The sequence below is a fragment of the Calypte anna genome, chromosome 8, assembly GCF_003957555.1.
Source record: "Calypte anna isolate BGI_N300 chromosome 8, bCalAnn1_v1.p, whole genome shotgun sequence".
Taxonomy (NCBI): Eukaryota; Metazoa; Chordata; class Aves; order Apodiformes; family Trochilidae; genus Calypte; species Calypte anna.
Genome location: NC_044254.1, coordinates 18663702 through 18685964, shown reverse-complemented (window position 1 = coordinate 18685964; position 22263 = coordinate 18663702). Strand labels below are relative to the sequence as shown.

The following is a 22263-nucleotide window of genomic DNA, read 5'->3' as shown; positions in this document are numbered from 1 at the left end:
AATACTCAGTAGGCTATATAACTTTGGTTTGCTTTATAAGATAGGACAGGCACGATTTCCAAATGAGGCTTAAATCTGGACTGCAGATATCCTCCCAGATGGGTTGGAAATGTCTGTGTGGTGCATTAGAAACTCCAGAAGGGCTTTTTCACACTTGTACTGCTAATGCCCTTAATTCCTTTGGCAAAATGAGCTGGTTCTAAGTGTTTTGCTTTGCTGTACCCACTGCCAACCTCAGACTTTACTAACTTTCATTCTATTTGGATTTTACAGCTGCAACATCAGTGGAGTCTTTCAATCAGACAAAGGCATTCAGCTGTCTCAGCAAGAGGGCACTAATGAACAGGCACTGGACAGAAATGAAAGCTACCCCTTCAAAATAGAAATAATAAGAGCTGTGTCTCACCCGTGCCCTGCACAGATGGGTGAAAGGAGGGGGCCTGGGTCTTGCGAGCCACTGCCTGAGCCTGCACCCCAGCCCGGGATGCTTTACAGGTAGGGAAATGATGAGTGAATTCTCCAGCTGTGCTCTGACATAGTGGGGCATTTTCACCTTTCTTTCCTTGTGTCAGGGACACTGCATGAACTAGGAGTTTAAGACTTTTGGGGTAAAGCCATCACAAGCAGTATCTTCCTGTTGGGAGCTTTATTGCCTGTAAACACCACAGCCAGTGGAAAGTCCTAACAGAGGAAGTTCTGCTGGGGGAAAGGCATATGTCTGTGGCTTTAGAATGGGCAGGTTACTTTTTTCCAGGCATGGCAATTTAGCAAAAAGAAACACAGTACTGTGCTGGTGATTCCCTTCAGCTGGGGTGCCAGAGGTGCCTTCTTCACTGGTGCAGGGTCTTCAGTGGGGCTTCAGCAGGGCCAGGCCTGACTGGCATTGCTTTTTAGTACTGCACAGTGTATAGTATTAATATGTATTTTCCTTTTAGAATAAACTAATTTAGGATGCTTATAAGTCTCTGCCTTCATGTTTTTTTCCAATGACTTTAATAGTCTGTAAATTGTTTCTGAGAGAAAGTATTACCTTTATGAGTCGCTTGTATTTTTTACTGTACATCCTAGCTTGATCACTGTTAATTAGTGTCATGTTTCTGTGTAGATGACTGTGTTTTACTGTTAGCAGAATTACTTCTCTTACTAACGGCTGTTTGCTGTTACTAAATTCCTGTTCTGGTAGTTGAACATTAAAGTTCATTTTTCTTCTCTCACTACAGCTCTTCACTACCTTTGTCTTATCTGAAGTGGTTGACTGGCAAAAGTTTTCCTTTTGTAAACAAGCAGATTAAAGAGAAAGGTGTTGAATTAAGGATGACAGTCTGATCCTATTAAAGTCAATGGCAAATCTCCCATACACCACAGTGAAAACAGTACCAGGAAGAAAAGGGCTCTCCAAGTATAATACATGTGATTCTAAAGGAACATGGAATGCAATATTCTTTGTATGTCCTTTTGTTTGGGGCTACCCATTTTTTGGCAGCGTATCACTTCTGATGAGTTAGAAAAACATATCTTTTGTACAGGAGTTTGTGAGTGCTTTATTACATATATAAACATAATGCAAGAACTCTTGTTACTGGTCTTAGAACAACTTTGCTGTTGAACAGAGCACTGGTTATCTACATATAGACCCAGTACACATGAAGGTTCTCAAATACAATGTATTGACTAAATTACGGTAGAATGAAAAGAGGCAAGTAACTCGCCTTTTGCTCTCTGTAGGTTATTCTCAGAAGAGGGGCAAACATGCTTGCCATAGGGTACACACCAGGTGTCAGAGCTCAGCCCATTGAGCCCTGTTTTGAACAAATGGCTCATAATGGCTTATTTTCTTCTGGAAGTGATGAAGTGCAGTACACTGAGGAGAAGAAAAAAAAAAAACAACAAAAAAAAAGTGTGTTTTCTAATTTGAAATTAAGGTTGAAAAGCAACCTGAGAGTAAAGGAGTGCTCACACTTGAAAAGAAAGCACTGAGAAATGTTATTCTGTAGTTGTTTAGCTATTTAGTCTTTAGTCATATTTCTGATAGTTCTGTCTTTAGTTAGAGAGAAAAGTATTTATTTTTGTTAATGACAGTTTGCTGACAGCACTTGTGTTTAGCAGTAGCTCATCCATGCTAAGGCTTCTTTTGGAAAAGCATGCTTGGTGTTGTTGCCTGTTACAGGAAATGTATCCCAGCACACTGCACAGCAATTCATGTACGGGGTGAAGAGACAGGGTGTCACTGCTAGGGGTTTGAAAGTGCCACCTACTCCTGGTACTCTGAGGTGGGAAGGAATTGCCTGTCTGCAGAGGCCTAGTGAAAGCTGGCAGATTGACAATTCACTGGTTACAATTCACTGGTTAAACACAGTCTAACTGTTCTGCTTGTACTTTATTTTAGCTTTCTGATGCTATTGATCTTACATATTTTTCTATATATTACTTTATTGAAGCATTTGGAATGCTACCTGATGTATTGTTGTTCCCTGAAGTTTTTTAAGGCATCATTTTCATAGATATAAAATAGGAGATGGTAAACAACAGCAACAAAAACCCAGGCCCTATTCATACTTCGAGCCTATGAAGCAACAGCGCATCCATTAAAATTTAAATTAAAATGAGGACTGTGTCACACACTATAGCTCTCTGGAAAGCTGCAGTGGGAGTCTAGCAGTCCAATTCATTCCTTTGTAGAATGTACTAAGGCTAATGGTCTTGCTGGGAGTAAAATGTATTTTTTTTGCAGAACGGTTCCAAGAACAGACTTTGCTCTTTACCAGAAAACATAAAAGAAAAACAAATGCTTACTGTGTGTTTAGTATGCTAAATATGAAAGTCTTTGCACAATGGAATGTTAGCAGTAGCTGTAATCATGTTTTCCTTTCATCACCTAGTGAACATAATTTTAAGAGAGGACTGCTGTAATTATATTTCAGATAAAAGGAAGCAGAATTTCTGGATAATATTATAGTTGGTCTGATTGTTTTGTTGATAGGGAAAAATAAAGAAAGAGACCACACGAATACTTATTTAATGAACAACATATTTATTAAGCAGTGCAGACTGTACATATTGTATTTGACATTGGATGCAATGCACTAGGTTTGTTGTTGTCAAGCACATTTCTTAATATTTTACTACAGGTATTGCATTCCCTTCTTATCTGTCCAGCTTTCAATTATTTGTGTAGTATGTCTATAGCACAGCACTAAAGCTTTTAGCTTAACTACAGTCACCAGTGCAGCTACAATCAATGTCAGCATCCACAGACTCCACGGCATCTTCAGATGCAGATTTCTTATCGCTGCTTCTCTGCCATTCCAGCAGGCTTACAGCAGTATCTGTCAGAAGAGTGGAGTCATTGTTAACCAACATCAAGTAAATTAACACATTTCAAGGAAATCCTGTTTTGATGGCTGCCAGCTCCCTCATCAAGTAAAGAATGAAATCCTGCCCCCACAACTGACATCTTACTGACTCATTGGCTTGAAGCAGGATTTTCATCCATGATATAATTACTATAATACTTCCCTAAAAGCAAAGTGAATAACATTTCATGGAGCACAAAGACAATAAGCAGGAGGCTGTAAAAGTGCTGGAGGTAGCCACCATCAATGTAAGACCACCACGTATCAATACACATCAGCAATCTCTTTTTATGTTAGTGCTCCATATTGTTGCATATCTCAGCTGACTATCTGTCAAAGTTCATTCTCAGGGATAAGCCCTTTGGAGAATTTTCAGAGGTTCATAAACTTCTAATTAAAGTTTCCCATATATTGTGAAATCTGGCAGAGCATTGTCAGTTGCGGTATTAACCTTACCACACTGCTTTATCAACAGCAGCTTGAATAAGCCAGATCCCTTAATGCTGAAATAATCTAAATGGAATAATGATATTCATCCTTCCAATAAATATTCTTAGCTAGTTGAAGGTTTATCATCGCATCTGGAAGAATATTAGAACATCTATTTAGATTAGGTTCGTATAACGAGAATGGGTAAAGCTTTCATAATTTTACCTCCATTTGTTTTATCCCTTAGTTGGAAAATGCATTTATAACATGCCATCTCTCATCACAGGGAAATCAGGAGACCACTGTAAGGGTTCAGGTCATATCAGTATCTTATCTCCTGAAATACTAGCACCCTCCTTGGCTAAATTACTGTCCAACCAGACGCACAGGTTTTGCATAATAAACTGGAAAATAAATATTTCCCAGAAAGGTGCTGGAGATGCCTTTAAAAATATATATAATATTTTCAAGCTGTGAAATGAGAAACACTATAAGATTTCTGAGTGTTTATTATATACATTAATTCTTGTTATGTCTCCTACTCATGGGCACACTGTGGGCCCCATCACATTTATATCCATGTAGGAAATAGTTGCCTTGGCAAACTGGATCATGGCTGAATAACTACTGTCCCTATGGGTAAGGCTTGTGGAACGTTTGAAATGTAAACCAATATGTGGACTTAAACTTGGAGTGATGTCTGCCTCAGTCAAGAGTGTATGACCACTGATTTTAGGACAATAAGGGAAATTCTTCATCCTTGTATTCCATTTTGTCCTTGCTACACTGGTGACAGTGAAGGAGTCCCTCTCTTTTGAGACAGCAGACTGTCAGGTCTGAGTTCTTGTATTAACATCTGAGATAAAGTCTTTGTCCAGTGTATGCAAATGCATGTTCTCAACTTGAGAAAGATGAGGATTTTATTTTTGCTGCTTCTCCAAGTCACTGAACAAAGAATGAAAAATAACAGGTTTTAAGGGCTGGCCTTGTATTCTAATTGAGTCTTAGGCCAAGGAAAAGCAATAGTATTGTTAAAAAACAACAAATGGTATATTGTTTCTTCTCCATCTTCCTCCTTTCCCACCTCCTCCTTCTTAGGATAAATAAATACAAAACCCCCCTTGATTAGGAGTGCTGCTAGCAGACTTCCTAGTCTCTGGTTCAGTAAATGAAACAGAGAAGCCTGCTGTTGCTGTAAAAGCAGCACTGGCTGTGACAACTAACTTATCTTTTTTACTGATTTTCCTCTTTTCTCTCACATTTCTGTGAGGGAATGAAACAGCTTTATTATAGCCTCATATTCTGAGGCAATGAGTGGCCTGGGGTGGCAACGTTTCAGAGATACAGAGTTCGACACACAAAAGAAATCTGTGAAACATGGATATGACAAGATTTTGGAAGTTATTTTGTTGAGGGTGGGTTTTTCTTTTCATGAAAGGATGCATCTATTCACATCTCAGGGAGCTGTCAGAAAACTATTAGCACTCTGTCTATGCTACTTGTTGAATAGGCTGGTGTAGATGGCTCACTATTATAGAAGGATACCCATTGATTTTATGGGCTGATTCAGCACATTGTGGATATTAATAGCTTGAGCAAAGTGCAAAGTTCTACACAGATGTTGTTTAAAATAAGACATAAAATACTCTATTCTCCTCCAGTATTACTCAACACAGGGGTCCCTTAGCTTCAGTGAAACTACACTGGATTATCCTAACTAACAACAAAATTGGCCAAAGACAGTTAACACAGAGAATAGACCAGTTCAGTGGATAATCCCTAATGCTAGGATTTGCTCTAAGGTATATATGTACTGTGTAAGTCATATATTGTATGTAACTCATATACTGTATGTAACTCATATATTGTGTATGTAACTCATATTTTGTATATGTAACTCATAAATATTCCAGGCTGGATCCTCCTCTCATGCCCATGCAACTTCAGCATGAACCTGCATTAGACAGTGCACTACATTCATGACAAAGTGGTATAAAAGAAAGGAGAAGACAACCCAGTATTCCTAAAAATCTGGGGCATGTTTGTATGTGTGTATATAAAATACCTTCAAAAACAAACAGTTTTTTTGAACAATATAGAGAACATTTAAGCAATATGCTTTTTGCTGATGTATTGCACAGTGGCACGGCCTGGCAGCCTAATCACAGCAGTCTTGTCACACTACTTGACTGACTTTCAATTGCCTTGCTTGCCCTGGTCTACACAAAATTGCACGCTGTAGTGTGCATAAAAGGACTCAGTGCTGCTTATCTCAACTTTATGGAGATGCTGAAAATGTGAAGAGAAAAAAAAAAAAAAATCGATCACTGCTGCCCCTTTTACCACCTCAAATGTTTTTCTCAAATGATGCTACCTGTCACCAACTAAACTAGCTTTTAGCTGGCCAGCAGTGTCAGTGGTTATAGCAAATACTAATGGGATTAAAACCGGCAACTCAGAGAGGAGCCAGAGCAATACCAGTCTGTCTGTGTCTGTGCTGTGTTTTGTTCTTTCGAGTGCTCTGACAGAACTCCTACAGTACATGACACAGAGAGAAAAATATCTTACCTTTTGGGAAACAGTGGAAGCCAACCTTAACTGAAGTTTTTTCGATTGGAGTACAGTCTTTCATACATTTCAGTACTGGGTCAACAGAGTAGCACATAGATTCCTCACCATCAATAGTAGGATTTCGATTCAGCTTCACATAACTGCGCTGCAGCTTGCACCCTTAGAGGAAAAGGAGGGGTAGTTAAAATTGTAGAAATAAATCCCAATCGATCCTTGCAATAATAAAGGTCCATATTTTCTCTTCGACTTTTATTAAAACACAGATGCCTGACAAATCATTTTTCACAGTAGTGAGGTTATCGAGATAGGATGATAATAAGTTTGGGGATACAGGAAAGAGTCTGAAAGGGGAGCTATTTTTAAAATCTAATTGCACAATATAACCCAAATGGAATAATGTATACCCAGTTTTTTAGAACCACATAATACACAGAAAATAACCTCTCATGTCTCAAAGCTATTAAGAATAGATACTGCAAGGACAATGGCTACTTCATTGCATTAGGAAAAATGTCAACTGGAGTGAATGGATTTAAAAAAAAAAAGGCAGCATTTATATAATAACATCAAGGATAATTTTTGTATTGGATGATTTTTATAAAGCTGCAATTATCTCACTAGAAAGGTATAATGTAACTTAACAGGATCCCAGTTATGACTCCGTTTCCTGACACACAGATAAAGTACAATTCTACTGCCACTGAAGTCAAGGAGAAAGCAACCATTAACTTCAATAAAGTTATCTCAGGTCCAAGGTAAATGGAGACCTACAGAACAAAACTGTATTGATGTCATGGGAGACCATCATTATTTTTCCAGCTATGTGTAAAAGTAGCTCTTTTACTTTAGGAGTGTTTCTAAATATTTCCCTGAGATTGCACCCTCAGATGGTGGAGAACAAAAAAAAATTTTGTGCACTCTGAAAATGTACATAAACTTATGATCTGACACTGTATTCATAGCTTGCATCTTCTTTGATAAAATTAAGCCTGCAGACAACTCCTGAAACTTCCTTGATTTAGTGGTAAAAATCATACTTACTTCAGTGGAAGCAAGATGATGCCTGATTGTGTCTCCCCAAGAAAAATGCAACTCAGTGCAAGAAATTATAGTAGAATCAATTATTTAACATTGAGTTGCACATGAGACAAAGACTTTCTTTGTAGTGGATATTCTCTGTGTTCACAGGCGATGTTTTAAACAGTCAGTGGTTAATGAAGTTAAAAGGAATATATATTGCTATTGTCTTTTCTAGGTAAAAGATATCTGCTGCTTTTTAAAAAAAATAAAAATCTAGCTGTTGGCAGAGCAAAAGTGAAATTGTATTCTCTCCAAGCATAAATTGTTTTCAGATCTACTCACCACCAAGGCAGGTTTCTTCTAGCAGTACCCATGAATGAACAAAAGCAGAACAGCTGTGTGCCAGCTTACGATTTGGCATTATGAGTTCATTGTGCTTCTCTCTGTCATTATTTCCACAAACTCCACAGGTCTTTCCTCTCATCCATGAAGCAACTGTAACCTGTAAAATAGCACACCTTTACAGTGAATACTGAAGTGTTGGCCTGTTACATTGCCCAGGTAGTAGACACAAAGAAAGTAGTAACCTTGAAAAGAAGTCCAATACCTTAAGGATTGCACCATCAAAAGCTGCAGTCTTCAGTCCGTATGTTGGAGCTTCCACTATAACTGTTGTTCCATTTTTATAAATTTTAACATGGTCTGTAAAAAGACAATGAGACTTAATGTGATCTGCTTAATTTCAAATTGATGGAGAAATAGCACAAAATACCAGTGATTTTGTTTTAGATTGGTTTTTTGTTTTCTGGAGAGAGACAAAAATGGCAGAAATTATCTCTTCATTTGTAAAAATATTCCACTGCTGTTCTCTATAGTTGGAAATGTGAAAGAAAGTAGTCTGAAAGAAAGTAGTCTTTCAAGACTACTAAGTCTTGAAATTATAATGACATTAGTGGTGCTCCAACTAAATATCTGAGCCAAAGCATCTGTTTCCATAAAAAGCAGTTTTTTTCTAAACAATCACCAATGGACATTTCACACACATATATGAAAGGACTTTGTTTACCTATCAGTTGTGCTGGGATAAAGTAGGAGTGTATTTACAACAGAAAACAGGAATGTAAGTCAATATGAATCTTAACAAAGTAAAATATCTAGTTTTTCTTTGAATTAAAGTTTTTTAATTAGGTTGGTTTTTTTTTTCACACTGAAATTTTTCTGTGGAATTTATATAAACATCTTGCAGATGTCATTCATGGAAAAGCAGCTGTCATAAGTTACCTTTTCCATACTCAAAAACTTCACTGTGTGTTAGAACTGGTTCTTCATTGCATGCTACAAGGAGAGAGGAATTTGTAGCAGGATAGATTTTGATGTTCCTTCAGAAAAAGAAGAAACTACTGGTTAATTTCAAATGTGAAAAGCAGACATATTTGTGACCAAAACTAACAGAGAACCGATTTAAATATATGCATTTTGAATGAATGACCTCTTGTCTTTCCAAAGTGCTCAAGTGATCAGGACAGTGGCTTTTGAGATAAAAGCTTTAAAGAAAAAACAGCATGGGAAATATATGAGCTGGTTATCATATGCAATGGTGGCTATGAAACTGAAGGTAAGGGCAACCAAACCAAATAGTCTCAGATGAGGATTTCTTCTGGAAATTATCAAAATTACCCAAAGATCTGATTGCAAGGCAGTTTCACCTAGAAGCTAGACATTTCCCATCCCCAGACTAACTTTCTGAAACTTTATGACTAATTCTTGAGCCCTTAGGACAAACCACACTTACACTGAAGTTGTATTTATGTGAACCTCTCTTGAGAAAGACTGAGTTTCAACCTTCCTTGTAGTAATGATGAATTTTGGGTGTTGAGTACAGTCCTGGGCCACTATCAGGTTACAGCTTTTATTGAAAGAATATGTATGCCTCACGTGATCAAAAGTTTTGAAATCTCCTTCGCTGACTTCACATGTGGCTGCAAAACAAAACCAGAAAAGAAATGGCAGATGTGACAGTGGCATGAGTGCTGCTGGAAAGTATTGAAGGACACCTCTGTGAGACTGAACTACCCAGTAAACAGGAAAGAAACTTCAACATCTCATTGGCAGATGTTTTCAATGCTGCCAGGGTCGGTAAGGACAGGACAGCACTATAGAATAACTACCAGATAAAGACTATACTAGTGTTGATTGTGGTGATATGATAAACACAAAACTCAAGGTAAAAGAGACTAAAATGTATGAAATTCTTGAGAAACTAAAAATAGTAGTAATGAAAAATGTAATTCACATTTTCCACAGAAGTGCTAGGCACCAAGCAGATGAGGCTCACATGACTCTCTGTTGAAGAACATAAATAGGGCAGAAAATTACATGATCTGTCTTGTACCGAACATTTCATGCCTCTAAATACATAAATATCACCTTCTGTTCACTAGTAAGCCTCTAGGACTTGTAGACAGGAGTGTTCCCTGAACTCTGAATATTTATGTAAGTTGGAAGACTTTTCATGCAGCAGCCAACAAACATGCTTCTAGGTGAGGGAATAACTTGTTGAGAAAGCAGGGTTAGCTGTGCTCCCCCCATAAGACCACTGCAAGGAGAAGCAAGACCCAGTCATGCCAGAGGAGGGAATCTACAGCCATTGCTTATTCATGAGACAAGCATATGAGTAATATTTACATTGATCTTCTTGTGCTATTTGCGAAGCTATTTTGGGCAATAAATTCCAGGCAGTGATATCTTGAGTCTCGTAAGTTGGAGATGGGCCTAAGGGCAGGGTAAATGGCATTCGGAGTCCCTGATAGTAAAGTGTTACCTGAAAAAGCAGAAATGAAAATACATTTAGATAAATTGAACCTTATTTCTCTAGAGATGACTGCAAACAAAAAAAAGAGGCTCATTATCTTGAAAAAAAATATATCTTGAGGATGCATTGATACAATTGCAGTTGTGTTAGTCACTCCAGGATGCACTCAAAACTTCAGCTTTTGTGAGAACTCATCTTCTAGTCACACTTGTTGACTTTCTGACAAATTGTTAAGGACACTGAAAAGTAACTGATGTAGATGATGTTTAAGTGATAATTAAGAGACTTCCTCAAAAATAAGGTAACAAGTACAGTAATTGAGTGTCAGTGGAAGTGCCTGGAGAAGTGAACAGTATCCATTACAAGCTGAAAACTGGCATCAGGAGCATTGGTGTAAGATCCCTCACTGTAGCTACAAATTACATTTACCGAGAGAATCAAATTAAAGCCTAGTGTGCTTACTTCTTCATTATAGTATATAAAAAATCCTGCAATACTGAAGCACCATGGAAGGTTAAAGACACACTAATTTTTCTGTATATGAATAGCTAGCTCTTATTAATCTGACGAAGATCCATAGGGGAAATTTTTCAAAGCAGTGCATAGGGATTCAGTGGACAAGGAGCAATTAATCAGTGGGATTCTGGAGATCCAGCCTGTGCAAGCTGCTCTGCAGGTGTAACTAACTGCTCCAGTTTGGTTAAGGCAAAGTTGCATTTGTGACTGTCCTAACTTGCTCAGACTTGTCTTATCAAGTGTGGTCACTGCAGATGTGGGACTTGAGTGCCAGCACAGGGAGATGCTGTACATGGTTGCACCCAATCCTGAGGTATTCTCAAGGCCTCTGCTGTCTGCTCTGAGATGCCTGTACATCCCAGACAACTGATCAGACTAAGTAAAAAGAATAAAGGTGTGAGTGCAGAGCAGTCATACTGGACTAACTGCTGTTCTCAGCATGGAAGTAAGGTATTTGACTACAGAGTCTGATTTTCAACTCACTACAAGTTTGCACCAAAGGAGCACAAAGTCAAGAGTACTCTTGCATATATTTCAAGACCCATGTAATGTGGCCAGGTATACAGCAGCTTCTCTAAAAGGCAATGGGTTTTTCTTTTGTTTTTGTGTGTTGTTGTTGTTTTGTTTGTTTTTTGGTTTTTTTCCTTTACATTACGTATCTAAATGTTATTGATTGAAAATCCATTCCAGGTAAGGAAAAGGAAAATAACAACTGCCACGTACCCCAGGAGCTTTAATTACTGTATCAATTGTTCGTGGAGATGTTGCAGCTGCCCTTACTATAAATTCATGAGATGGATTTCTCTGATCTGCTTCTGAGAAGCCCAACATGAGTGCTGCACCAGGAACATATTGCATGAATCTAGAGATAAATAAGATGTGACAAACTCAGGTACATGAGCAAAATCAGGCATGGGAGGATGAGGACTAATGGCAGTTCTGAAATATCAGGCAAACAATGGAAGAACTGAAAAGTCAAAGAAATAATACTTTGGGTCAAGTCAAAAAGCTGATTTTATCCAGGGGAAACACATTGGTTTTATTTTGCTCATTTTAACTAAGTATTGTTTTGTGACTGAATAGAAGAACATTTCAAAACAAAAAGGCATTTTGAAATAAAATATCAAATCACTTAATGTGGAAAATGAAATTAAACATGTCAAGTTTTCAACTATTTGGGGCATATCTTTTAACAAGAAACATCTGGAGAAAGTAGAGGACATTCATAAAACACTTTTGTGCCATTTAACTTGTGTTTTCTATGCAAAAAGGTCCCAAAAATGTTTGGATTGAAAAAATTAATCTGATTCTTTCAGTGTTTTTATAAAGCCAACTAGCACAAGAAAGGCAAAATGACAGCTTAGGAAAGAGTGGATAACATACGTGGTGCCTGTCTTCTTCATCCAAGATGGGAGGTTTCCCCATTTCACCTTCAGCTGCACGGCTGGCTTCCTCGCCAGTTGGCCAGTAGTAGCCATGGCTTCGATTCTGTAGTCCCTGCACTCCTTGCCCCATCTCAATCTTGCCTTTAAAAATAGGGAAAGTAATCCAGATTTCAGAAAGGAATCACAGAATCTCCCTAGATTATTTCAATATGGAAGTCTTTCTTCTTTCCTGAAACTTCACATAAATTCTTAAAGTTTCTAAGTCTTTCTTTTGCTCTAAATAGGCTCACAGAGAAATTTGGACTACATCCAGAAAAATCTGAGGAATAGTAGAAAAAAGTTTGCTCATTATGCATCAATACATGTACATATTCCTGTTTCAAAGCAACCCCTGCAACATCAGGTTCATCATAATTTCTGGAGTTTTACTTGGACTTTACAAATTCTAAATCAATATCTATATTTTTTCTAGAAGAGTGCATTACAATTTCTATTAGCCTGCTCCAGTACATCCTGATTTGAATTCCACCCCACCTTTTTTGATAAAGAAATATCGTGTTGAAATTGTTAATCTGAACTGCAAAAAGCAAAGACCTCTTGCATCAAAAGGCACATGGGAAGCACAGTACAGGGAAGTGCAAAAAAAAGAGAAGGAAAGACCCATTCATTCACTTATGATGCTTTTCAGGCGTCAACCCATTACTCAACTTTACTTGATCCATCTTTTTGTGTCAGTCCTAAGAAATACACCAATTCAAATGCATTTGAGTTATGGGTCTTCTGAAATGTATTATACAGAGAAAACCAGCCAAATTCTCAGACAAGCAAACTCATAGTATAGCAAATAATAAATAGCTAGTAAAGAAGCAGTCAATTAAAAAAATATTTTTGTACTTCTACAGTTTGTATTTTGTTGTGTCTTGAAAGGTCAATCTATTTTGTTTGCTAGATTTTGGAGTGGTTTAATTTTTTTTGTTTATTTTGTATTTTGAATTCAAAGGAATAGTGAAAGATAGAAACAATTTTCTGAAATTTCAGATTTTGTGAAACATTTAAAAATATGTGGTTTTCCTGCTTGCTTCTAATCACAGGGTGCTCTGTGCTTATTTTAAAAACTCTGGGCTTTTTAGGTGTCTCTCTGGGTGAAGCTGTCTGTGTGCTTACCTGTGTTTTCAGTGGCAATATTACAGCATCAGCACACGCTTTCCAATTGGTTTCAGCCAGCTGAACCACAACTAGTTGCACATCAACTTTGGCAGCATCAGAACGAACATATGTTGTAGCCTGATAACCTTGATTTCTGCTGTCACTCCTTACTGCCTGTGCCACAACCGTAATGCCAGGTGGAATTACGTCTCCCAGGAAGTTGCGCTGAAAAACAATCCCCAACCATCTGTGCTTAAGTATTCCTGTGTATTCACTGGAGAGCCTGCAGTCCAGTTTATGGCAGCTGATGGGAGGAAGTAGTCCTCCTCCTCCATCAGTTTATTTTTTGGTATGTATTTCTATATCCCTAACATTTCAGAATAAATGTGGTTGGAATCATGATTATTCATTACCGCCAGGAATTTTCAAAGAAGTGATAGCTTTGATGCAGATACAAGACTCTTCCAAACTATATGCACTTGCTAAGATTTTGTGCATTACTATTTCAAATAGCTGCCTACAATACATACTAAATCTTTACATAGCAGCGTACACATTCACAACCTATTTTCCTTCAAGGAAATTGATTATTTTGAAATCCTTTTCAGTAGCAGAGTTGCCATAGACATTGCCTGCATTTGCAGAGCTTTTTATTCTATTATGATGTAGATACCTTTAATAAGTACTATTCTAGAATACTAAAAGTGTAATAAAGGCAAAGTGATCTGTGCTTAATGGGACTTTACATTTACCAATCAGTAATGACCATGGAGAGTCTGGTTTTAGCTATACTCCGCATACACTCATGGTCTCAGGTCTACATCTAAAAATAATTAGGCAGACTTTAAATAAAACTTTTTTTTTGCCTACACATTTTTACCTTAGTTCAATGAATTTTGTATTTTGGGCTTTCACAGGAAAAAGAAAATTTTTTCCCCTTTAACTTACTATGTCACTCCCTTAAATCTTTATGATTACAAATCTAGGCTTTCAAAAACTGCAAACACCTTTAGAAAGGAAGGAAAATGTACTCAAGAAACCAGCAAACAAAGCCCTAAAGCTAAGGGAATTTGGAGAAAAAATTTTCACGGGGGGAAATCTCAACGGATTTTGACTTTCCTTTTAAAAACTTGACTTGCAGCATAGCACCTGAACCTAATCCCCTCAGCTGGTTAGAATGCTACCACATCTACAGCTCTCACTCAGCAGCCAACAAAGCCTCCTTTTGCCTGAGGGCTCCAGGGAGACTTTATAGTGGCCTTTCAGTACCTGAAGGGGGGCTGCAGAAAAGCTAGGGAGGGACTTTCTAAAAGGACATGTAATGGTAGGACAAGGGTAATGGTTTTAAACTGGATTTAGGTTAGACATGAGGAAGAAATTCTTTAGTGTGAGGGTGGTGAGACATTGGAACAGGTTACCAAGGGAAGTTGTGGATGCCCTCTCCCTGAAAGTGTTCAAAGCCAGGATAAAGCTTTGAGCAGGTTGTAACTAGGTGGTTTTAAGGTCTCTTCCTACCCAAACCATTCTGTGGTTCTTCAAACCACACAGACAGTAGTACCTCACGAGTCAGGCTGGAGCCATGGCTGGGGTGGCTGCTCATGTAGCTTCTCCTTGAGCTGTGGCCAGAGTTTTCTCCATGCTGGTGGCTGCTGCTGCTGCTGCTGCTGCTGCTCTTGCTGCTGCTGCTGCTTGGGTGGCTGCTCCTGCTATTGCTGCTGCTGCTGCTGCTGTTGCTGTTGCTGCTTACTGATTCAGAGGAAGATGATGAGCTGCTTGAAATCTTCTGATCTGGGTGCTATGAAACAAAAATAGGTTAAAAAGCTATGTCATGGCCTCTGGTTTTAAAGTGGAAACACCCAAATCAGAGCTATCATCCTGCCAGGCAGAGAGTGAGTGCATGCTCACACTGTTCAGGGGGGCTCTTAGGGGAAAATAAAAGCTGACACTTAATAACTAGTCAAACATATCCATATTTTTTTTGAAATAAAAAAGAGTTTACAAATTAATTAAAAATGCTGTAAATCATCTTCCTCTTCTGTAAGCAGGATACATATAAACTCCGCAGGTACTACCTAGAAAAGCTATTACTTTATCATCCTTCTAATATATATTAAAAATGCCCCTGGTTTCTGATACAAACCACATACATGATGATTTTGCCATGACTGGATAAAAACTGTGGGCACACCTATTCTTACTGGAAGAACCTGATTTGTAATTCCCCCATGGTCTTTGTTAACTTAGTTTTAACTGCATTGTACAGCATCTAGCCCAAAGGTGTCCTGAATGAAATTTGAGGATTTCAAGTGCTGAAACAACAGAAGGATGCAGTGTAGCAGTCAGCATTTTAGTAATAAAATAAATAGGCTTATTTTGGCCATTGACAGTGTTGACATTGAACAGTAGAGAATGCTCAAGTGAAACAAACCAAAGTCCCTCAGTAATATGCCTGATCATATCAACTGTAGCCACCATGGGAATGTACACTTGAACTAGGGACTTACCCAGTGGATATGAGCAGACTTGAAACGAAGCTGGTATACTTTTGGAAGGTGATATTCCTGCAAAATTCCAAAAGGGATTATTACCCACAGCTCGGTAAGGGTCACCTCCTAGCAGAAAAGTCAAACCATTAGGAAATTTTACCCATTCTGCAGAAGCGTCGTTATGACTGTGACTGTTAAACTGGGACTTGTCATATTTTGGCTCAACTTGTCTGTCATATTTACTGTGGCCACGGTAAAGACCAGTGCTTTCACTGCTGCTGCTGCTGCTGCTGCCACTGCTGCTGCTGCTGCTGCTCTCTGCTCTACCCTTCTGCTCAAGGACACTTCCTGCTCCTTCAGCAGCACTGGCAAGTGGAAATGGTGTGGTCTTGGACTGCTTCTTAGCCTTATGCTTTATACCAGATGCTTTGCTACTGCTGCTACTGCTGCTACTGTTGCTGCCGCTGCTGCCTTTGCTGCTGCTACTACTGTTTTTGCTGCTGCTGCCCTTGCTGCTGCTTCTACTGCTACTGCTTTTGCTACTACTACTTTTGCTATTACTGCTTTTGCTGCTACTGCTGCTGTTACTACTACTGCTTTTGCTACTACTATTACTGCTTTTGCTACTACTACTGCTGCTTTTACTATTACTACTGCTTTTGCTGCTACTACTACTACCATTACTACTACTACTTTTGCTACTACTACTACCACTACTACTACTTTTGCTACTACTACTACCACTGCTACTGCTGCTACTACTACTGCTGCTACTATCGCTTTCCCCAAAGGGACTGAATTTGTTTTCTTTGGCTTTGGACTGTCGTGCTTTCAGATTTGTTTGTTCCCCCCTCGTCAATGCTCTGTTGTCAGAGTTGCTGCTGGAGAGGCTGCTCGTTTTACTCTCATCACTTCCACTGGTGCTGCTGGAACTGGACGATGAACTTCTGGATTTTCTTGTCCCCTGGTCAATAGTGTCATTGGAAAAAACAAAGTTAATTTTCTGTGTTCCAACAGAAAGTTCTAAGTAAAATCAGACAGGAATCTCTGTATCTCTGCTGCCTTGCAAGACAAAATGTATGCCTGATAACATTCTTGCAATATACCACAATGAGGCAACTTCATTACGTGTTAAATCCCCATAAGTAGAACAATACCCAAAAAAATCTCTTGATCTTAAATTTGTATATAACAGATGCTGCTAATGACATTGCTGTAGCTATGAATATCTTGGGACAAGTTGTATAGGTGGTTCTCATACCATTTTGTTACAGCTGCAGTAGATGGAAAGAATGGGCTACCTTTTGGGCACACAACAGCTATCTTGTGTCTTACAGGAAATTTTTAGAAAATCCTACAAACCAAACCTACTCTTTCTAATGTCCTTCACCTGCAGGAGAGATAAGTGCAAAAAAAGGAGCAGAAAAAGACTGTGTACCCAAAAGCCTCTCTGTATTTTCCATTTTTGTATACTACCTAAACAAAGGAAGCTACTTAGGAAAAGAAATATAAAAAAACTAAGCTTTGTGTAATTACTTCTATAAATCTAGAAATGGAGTTTTGTAACAGTACCTGGTCATTAGCATTATCAAGGATTTTCTTCACCCTTTTAAGTGCTTCTTTCCTGGAAGATACTTGTGCCTCTGGATCTTCAAATGTTACTAAACGTACCATTTTTGTAGGAGCTTGGTCTCCTGCTTGAATTGCAACTTGTATTTTTTCAATAGGTGCCCCTGTGTCAACTGAAATTGCACAACTATTAGTGTTACTGTTAGTATTTGCAAATGAATAGTAGAAAAAGCTAATTTTTGCTATAATTTGTTTAGCTATTCTTTCCCAAATGAAAAGATAAGTGTTCAGTGCTTTTCTTTGTATTGACTAATTTTATTAAAATTTTTCTGTGATAACTGAAGTGCATACTGGCAATAACTAAATTTTAAAATATTAGCATGATACTAGATTCTTTTTTGAGTCAATAAGCAGAATGATAGGCAGATTTAAGTGGATTTCTTAGCTAGGTGACACTATGGGAAAGTGAATAGGCATCAGGGAGGAACTGAGGCTCTATTCTTGAATTGTAAAGGACAGCCCATTGGTTAGGCCATTAGTTTGATATTTAGAAGACCTACATCCAGTGGCCTGCTGTGCTTTTTACTTTTTATGATTGTGGATTAAGACATTAAGGACCAGATCCTGGCAAGGTTAATCCATAACTCCCTTTAAGAATCTGGGTTTTTAGAGTGTAGCTACAGGACACTGCATCAGATCTGCTGCCCATGTCCAATTGGTCTGTGCTTCATCCCAAATCCAGTGATTCAGAATGCATCAGACACGCTCTGCAGGTGCAGATCAGCTCTGCTTGACACTGGTCATGCTGAGGGGCTTTATTGGGGGAGCTGGGAAATTGCTGCTCAGACAAGAGGGAAAGAAATGGATTCCTGCTACAAGCACAGGCTGTTGCCATTACTGGCAAGACTGGTAGGTCTAGTAGTAGTTTTTGTGCTTCTTAAGAGACAAAAGAGATATGTGTACATATACAAATATATATATATATATATATATATATATATATATATACACATCCACCCCCCCTTTGATTTCTTTTTACAAATACAATTGTATTTACCAGGCTTGAAGGTCATCCTAATGGCATGCTCTCCAACTAGGTAATAAAGAGGCACATTTTTGATAAATCCTGCATGTATGCTTTTCCTCTCAATGCACACTTGAAACCCAAAAGTACTTGCATTGGAGCACAGGGACTGAACAAATGGTTCTTTTTGGGAAGAAGAGTGCCCAAAGGAAAAGGAATCTCCTGATGAAACATCTTCTGCAGACTGTCTGTCCTGTTAGATAATACAATAGTAAGACATGTAATAATACAATTATTATATTGTATACAATATTTTAAGATAATACAATAGTAATAACATTTTAATGTTATGAACCCTATTTTGGTAATAGCTACATATATATTACAGGAGGAATTAACCAGTTTATTTCAGATAGCAAGGCTGTGACATAGGGCAACTTGGTTTTCAGTTGGACAAAATTATCAGCTGAATGGCCTGATTAGACTATCTAATGTAGAAAGAGCCCCAGGCTATAAGAATGGAAAATTATATCACAAATTAATTATAAATATTTAATTATGTTTTCCTGGAATAGCAGACAGTATTAACAGGTCCTTGATAAATCCAAGTGTTCTCTAGACTGACTGGAATTTTTTGATTTACAATTGAGTCAAACAGCATCTTCATCTATGTCCATAGAAATTATGTCTCAATTGAGGTCTGACACGACTGTGAGACTATGCCAAGTAGATGGTCAAAACATATGGGATTTTAGAAACTTCCGCTCAAAACTATGTAATCTACATGTGCCTAGCAATGCCTGCAGGAGAACCAATTAAATTAATTAAAATTAGAATCAAATCCATGAAATGAAAAATATGATTTCTTGAGCAATGAAGCAAATAGCTAAAGACACATAATCATAAGATTTCATTTCCAAGTAATACAGGTTTACAATTAATTTTTCACTCAGTTTATCATGTCGCAAGATTACAAACTTATGAGTCCCACTGTTAAACTGGAATTTTAATTGTAATATTCTCTTTCCAAAAGAAATTGTAGCAATACTTGGAAGTGCTCGAGTCAGTGCCAACACCAACTGGTGCCTCAGTTGTTTTTCATCCAAAAGAACTGTGGAGGGCTGAGTTTTCAGGAAGAGTAGCACAGAGGGACAAAACAGAAGAACTTTTCTTCCAGCTTATTGGAAATTGTTCTCAATAACATTACATTTATGTATTGACTACTCTGTGGGAAATTGCTTTGCTCATCTTCTGTTCATCTCCTCTTTTATCTGAAAACCTTTCAGAGTTACAGGAAAACAGTGAAACCAGAACAGGCCAGTGAATCCTTCACCTCTGTCAGTCTTTCACTGAGTGGCCACAGTGATGCCTTCGCAGTGCTGCCCATCGATAAAAGCCTGTGATGGCTTTTATGGAAAACTCTAGCTCACCAAGTCATTTGACTTGACACACAAACTGTCATCCATCCTGGCATCAGAATGCTTGTAATTTGTGATTGCCAAAGAATGTGATGCTTGTATGATGTTTGCAAAGTATTTTAAATAGTGTGAGCCTATCCTGTAGATGGCAGTGTAAAATTAATTACCAAAGAAAATGCTTTTGATACTTGCTTTTGAGACTGATGTATTACACTCCAGATTTTAAAATAATGCTACTATTGGACAATTTTGTTATTAGATTGAACATAACTTGTGTGAGTGAAGAAGCATTGGTCAGACATGAACTGTGCATTTTCCTATGGAAAAGAGAAATGGTCTCTCACTGATTAAATGCACAAAACAGAATAGCCAGACACTGCATCATTTACCTTGATGTTATCAATTTCGCCTGATGCAGAGTTTGAATCGAAGGACATCTTCATTATGTCAGGCACTGCCTCAGGTAGAAGAACTGGAGTCATCTTACTAGCAGCCAAATCCCCAATATTTCGTGTAACAGCAAACATCTTAGACCTGCAGAATATACATTAGAGGAAATCTGTATTGATAAAGCACTGCTGAGGAAAAGACCTGAATAATGCCTTGTGGCACGTACTTGGCAACAAGTATCATGCCTTGCTAATTGTTTCATAGATATTTACAGAAACTTTCCTGTTAGTTGTATTTTGTCAAGAGTGAATGAAGACATGGAAAAATCTCAGTGCCAGATAGCTCAGTCAGGCTTTCAGAGTCATGAACAGGTGAGAACCATTGCAAGTGATGGTATCTGTATGCCTAACATCTTCATGAACAGCCTACTTACTTTGAAGACTGGCTCTGGATTAATTATTAAAACTTTGAGTATCCTATTTTGATCTTCTGGACTTTTAAGTTTTTAAACTCAACCTCTGTATGTGCACTGCTAAACTTCTCACTTCCTTCGACATGATATTTGGGAAAATACAGCCATAACTTCAAAAAACAACATGGGGACTGGTGGCTGCTGAATGTTGTTTGCTGTGCAACTTTTTTAAAAGCAGAATTTAAGAATATAATTAAGCATATAATTTCCTTAAGAAAGGAGCCTGAAATCATCAAAGCGTCTCCAGTTTGAGCTAAATTTGCTGGTACTCATGGCTTGGAAAGACATCAAAGAGATATGTGTAGGAAAGAAAATTAAGGGCCTATTTATGGCAATGTGTTCTGTACATTGTTTCCAGTGTTGTGGACAGTAATAATATTAATCAGAATCCAGGATGAGTGATATAAGGTGCAGCATAAAACCAAGGGACTCGTGGATGAACATCCTCCTGCTTCCATACTTCACAATCTCCTGGAAGCTGTTACAGTGCTGTGATAACTACAAGTTTTGATTTGGGTCAGAGAAATATTTTGAATGCTGAACACTTTTAAGAGATGAAAACCTATTTCCCTCAGCTAATAAAATTATGCTAACTCTATCTTATTAGCCATTTATCACCATTAACATCCTGCTTAAAATTCCCCATGTGAGGTTCCTCAAGTATTAAGTTGATCTGCTTTTCCTGGGGCTTTTGTGGTCTGCCAATGGAGATACCTTTGTGACAGTGAATGGAAAGATGGTCTGCAAAATGGTCTTTATTTTAATATGGTCCACAATGTACTAGCCTGAGCAATTCCAATCTAACTTATTTGAAAGATGAATTTGTATTCATTTGATAGCCCTCTCTTCCTCTTGAAGGCTCCTGCCGTGCTGTGTGCACTGTAAAGCACACAATTGCATTTCATGCGGAATACCTCAATAAAACGTGTGTCACCTGTGGGCTTTGTTTTCTTTTCCATCTTTCTCTTTTTTTAGATAAGGACATGACAGCAACACTCCACGCTGGGTGATAGGAGAACCTTGAAGAATGGAATCTGAAATAAAATATTCTCCCTAACAAGCTGAGGGGATAAAAGAAAATACAAATCAACTTGCATTTCAGATGGCTCATCTGAGTAAAGGGACAAAAAAGGAAATGGCTTTTATTTTAATAACATTCAATAATTCAAATGACCACTGAACTGCAGGCTGGGTCTCCATGCAGAAAGCCCTGGGGTTTCTTTTCTGTTTTTTTTTTTTTTACTATTTTTTGTGCCAATAGTCTACTTCTGCCACCTAATGAAAGTGGAGGATCGATTCCTTCCTGTTGAGCACAGAGAGCTGACAAATGTAGCTGCATCACAGGTGACACATGTCAATGTCTGCAGAATCACACGGCACAGTAAAAATAGGCTACAAGAGCCAGCTCTGGTGCTTTAACAAGAAACACAGTCACAAAGAAGGCCTAAAGCTATGGTATGAAAGAATCTGTTCTCTCTGATCCCACACAAGGGAGAAAGAAATAAAAGAGAGATTTTCCAATATGTATTAGTGTATTTTTTTTGGATGAGGGAAGAAGCTGTGCTATAGTATAAGTCAAATTCACTGCAGAGGTAAGGGACAAGCAATTCAGCTGTGTTGGGCCTGCTGGTGTTACAGTGAGTGTCACCTTACATACATGAGTGCAATGTCT

The 22263-nt window shown here is 38.2% G+C and overlaps 1 protein-coding gene across 1 annotated transcript in view; it reads right to left on the bottom strand.

Moving 5' to 3' along the window:
* Nucleotides 1–3010: 3010 nt before the first annotated feature.
* LOC103525834 (vitellogenin-1-like) overlaps nt 3011–22263 on the bottom strand; it is a 42927-nt gene continuing 23674 nt past the window's right edge. The window contains exons 20-36 of the mRNA XM_008490824.2: nt 20119–20263; nt 18345–18564; nt 17291–17460; nt 16244–16682; nt 15879–16144; nt 15737–15793; nt 14791–15027; nt 13251–13457; nt 12085–12227; nt 11425–11563; nt 10059–10194; nt 9166–9352; nt 8655–8752; nt 7981–8075; nt 7716–7875; nt 6351–6512; nt 3011–3326 (exon numbers count right to left, since the gene is read on the bottom strand). Coding sequence (XP_008489046.2) covers nt 3208–3326; nt 6351–6512; nt 7716–7875; nt 7981–8075; nt 8655–8752; nt 9166–9352; nt 10059–10194; nt 11425–11563; nt 12085–12227; nt 13251–13457; nt 14791–15027; nt 15737–15793; nt 15879–16144; nt 16244–16682; nt 17291–17460; nt 18345–18564; nt 20119–20263 — 2980 coding nt within the window. The 3' untranslated portion in view covers nt 3011–3207. The remainder of the gene's footprint in view (nt 3327–6350; nt 6513–7715; nt 7876–7980; nt 8076–8654; nt 8753–9165; nt 9353–10058; nt 10195–11424; nt 11564–12084; nt 12228–13250; nt 13458–14790; nt 15028–15736; nt 15794–15878; nt 16145–16243; nt 16683–17290; nt 17461–18344; nt 18565–20118; nt 20264–22263) is intronic.